Here is a 2,899-nt window from a genome sequence, read left to right as displayed (position 1 = left end):
ATACAAACGTTGTCTAGACTTTGTTCAGTTGTGTACGAGCTAAAGATCCGTTAAATAATCGTGTCATACATTGTTTTCAGTAGGGACTTACTGGAAAAGTTATATACAAACGTTGTCTAGACTTTGTTCAGTTGTGTACGAGCTAAAGATCCGTTAAATAATCGTGTCATATATTGTTTTCTGTAGGGACTTACTGGAAAAGTTATATACAAACGTTGTCTAGACTTTGTTCAGTTGTGTACGAGCTAAAGATCCGTTAAATAATCGTGTCATATATTGTTTTCTGTAGGGATTTACTAGAAAAGTTATATAGAAACGTTGTCTAGACTTTGTTCAGTTGTGTACGAGCTAAAGATCCGTTAAATAATCGTGTCATATATTGTTTTCAGTAGGGACTTACTGGAAAAGTTATATACAAACTCGAGAATAAAATGGACAAACTTTTCTTTGGTAGTGGACTTGGTAAACTGGTCAAAATTAAACATGACAAGGTTAAGATTGACAACTACGTTTTTCGACTTCATTATGAACCCACTTTGAAGTGATAGACCAGGAAGAAACCATTTAGCCATCAGCACCCACCGCCAATTGTTTGTATGATCGAATAGCGAGATTTGAACCACGCTACTCGGTCTATATGTTTAGTAAATTTATCTTTAGGATCTCCGAGGGAGGGGGGCTACTACCCACAGAATTACATAACCTAAAATACACGTCCCCCAACCAAAAAAGTGTGTTTTTGTAATCATGTGTATTGATGAACACACTACCGGAGAATCGGTTGTATTTTTTATATCACAGTTCAAAGTCGAGACGTAACGCTTATCTATAGGGGTGTGAACTTAACTCTTATCTGGATGTACTTATCTCTACAGGATTGGGACTGCGTGGTATGGGTTCAAACGTTGTCTAGACTTTGTTCAGTTGTGTACGAGTTAAAGATCCGTTAAATAATCGTGTCATATATTGTTTTCTGTAGGGATTTACTGGAAAAAGTTATATAGAAACTCGAGAATAAAATGGACAAACTTTTCTTTGGTAGTGGACTTGGTAACCTGGTCAAAATTAAACATGACAAGGTTAAGATTGACAACTACGCTTTTCGACTTCATTATGAAGTCACTGTGACCATATTACTGGTTTTCAGTCTGATGATATCGGCCACACAGTTCTTCGGTGAACCAATTAGTTGCATTCAAAAAGACGACATTTCCGTAAAGACACTAAATACGTTCTGTTGGATTGAAAGTACCTTCACCCTTCCAAAGACATTCAACAAAAAAGTTGGGGTAGAAGTGGCCCACCCCGGGGTGGCGAAGCACGAGCCAGGTGACGAGGTAAAAGAACATGCCTACTATCAGTGGGTTTGTTTTGTGACCTTCCTCCAAGCTCTTTTATTCTACGTACCCCGTTTTATGTGGAGAGGTTTCGAAGAAGGAAAAGTGAAGGACATGTCGTTGGAGCTGAGTAAGCCTATCTTAAGCGAAAAAGAAAGAAACAGAAACATTATGAAACTCGTCACGTATTTCACCACCAGAAAAGGAAAACACTGTAATTATGCTTGGAAGTACATCCTGTGTGAACTTCTGAACTTTGTGAACGTTATTTCACAAATATATTTGGTCGACCGATTCTTAGGCTACGAATTCACAACGTTTGGATCGGATGTGGTGAGATTTACCGGGACAGATCCCGAGAACAGATTGGATCCCATGGTCCGGGTTTTTCCCAGGGTCACTAAATGCGATTTTTACCGCTACGGTTCTTCTGGGGACGTTCAGAAGCACGACGCCCTTTGTCTCATCCCCCTCAACATTCTGAACGAGAAGATCTACGTCTTCATGTGGTTTTGGTTTGTGGTCCTTGCCGTTCTGAGTGGACTGGCTCTAGTCTACAGAACTATGGTCTTCTTTTCTCCGCGCATCAGATACCACTTGATTTTTCTTCTTGACCGAATCACTCCTCCTCAGAGGCTGAATGCTGTGTTGAATCGCATGTCTTACGGTGACTGGTTCCTTTTGCAGCAAGTGGGTCATAACATTGAATCCAGAAATTTCCGAGATCTACTTACCGAGTTGGAAAGGGAAATGGCGTCGTCTTCTGCATTAATGAAAGAGTACAATCCTCAAGACCTTGTTGATATCAACACTTGATTTATAAAGTTGTGATTTAATTGTTTGAATCCTTTTAATACGTGTTATGTTTTAATTTGACGTGTTCAGAAACACGAACATCGTGCATTTTTTTTCTTTGCTTTATCACAAATAATTATTATAGGATAAAACTACTGACCTATCTGTCATATGGGTTTATTTGTCGTTGTTATTTTATCCAATAATTAGGTGTAACTTTTGTAGTGAAAATACAGGTTATATATCGAAATGATTTGTTTGTTTGTGTGTTTGTTAAATTTCGCGCAAAGCTGCACGAGGGCTATCTGCGCTAGCCGTTCCTAATTTAGAAGTTTGTTTGTTTTGAATTTCGCGCAAAGCTACACGAGGGATATCTGCGCTGGCCGTCCCTAATTTAGCAGTATAAGACTAGAGGGAAGGCAGCTAGTCATCACCACCCACCGCCAACTCTTGGGCTACTCTTTTGCCAACGAATAGTGGGATTGACTGTCACATTATAACGCCCCCACGACTGAAAGGGCGACCATGTTTGGTGTGACGGGGATTCGAATCCGCGACCTCTCAAATTGCGAGTCGAGCGCCCTAACCACCTGGCCATGCCGGGCCAATTTAGAAGTGATAGACTAGAGGGAAGGAAGCTAGTCATCAACACCCACCGACAACCCTTGGGCTACACTTTTACCAACGAAAAGTGGGATTGACCGTTACCTTTTAACGCCGCCGTGGCTGAAAGGGCGAACATGCCGGGTGACGGGATTTAGCGTCGA

The 2,899-nt window shown here is 40.8% G+C and overlaps 1 protein-coding gene across 1 annotated transcript; it reads left to right on the top strand.

Moving 5' to 3' along the window:
• Positions 1-909: 909 nt before the first annotated feature.
• On the top strand, positions 910-2,382 carry LOC106471468 (innexin inx2-like). Its single transcript, XM_013932070.2, has one exon. The coding sequence runs from the start codon at positions 1,020-1,022 to the stop codon at positions 2,151-2,153; it is 1,134 nt and encodes a 377-aa protein (XP_013787524.1). The 5' UTR covers positions 910-1,019; the 3' UTR covers positions 2,154-2,382.
• The last annotated feature ends 517 nt before the right edge of the window (positions 2,383-2,899 follow it).

The sequence above is a fragment of the Limulus polyphemus genome, unplaced genomic scaffold (genome assembly GCF_000517525.1).
Source record: "Limulus polyphemus unplaced genomic scaffold, Limulus_polyphemus-2.1.2 Scaffold4640, whole genome shotgun sequence".
NCBI lineage: Eukaryota > Metazoa > Arthropoda > Merostomata > Xiphosura > Limulidae > Limulus > Limulus polyphemus.
The sequence above is the reverse complement of the archived record's forward strand: the minus strand, read 5'-3'. Positions and strand labels throughout refer to the sequence as shown.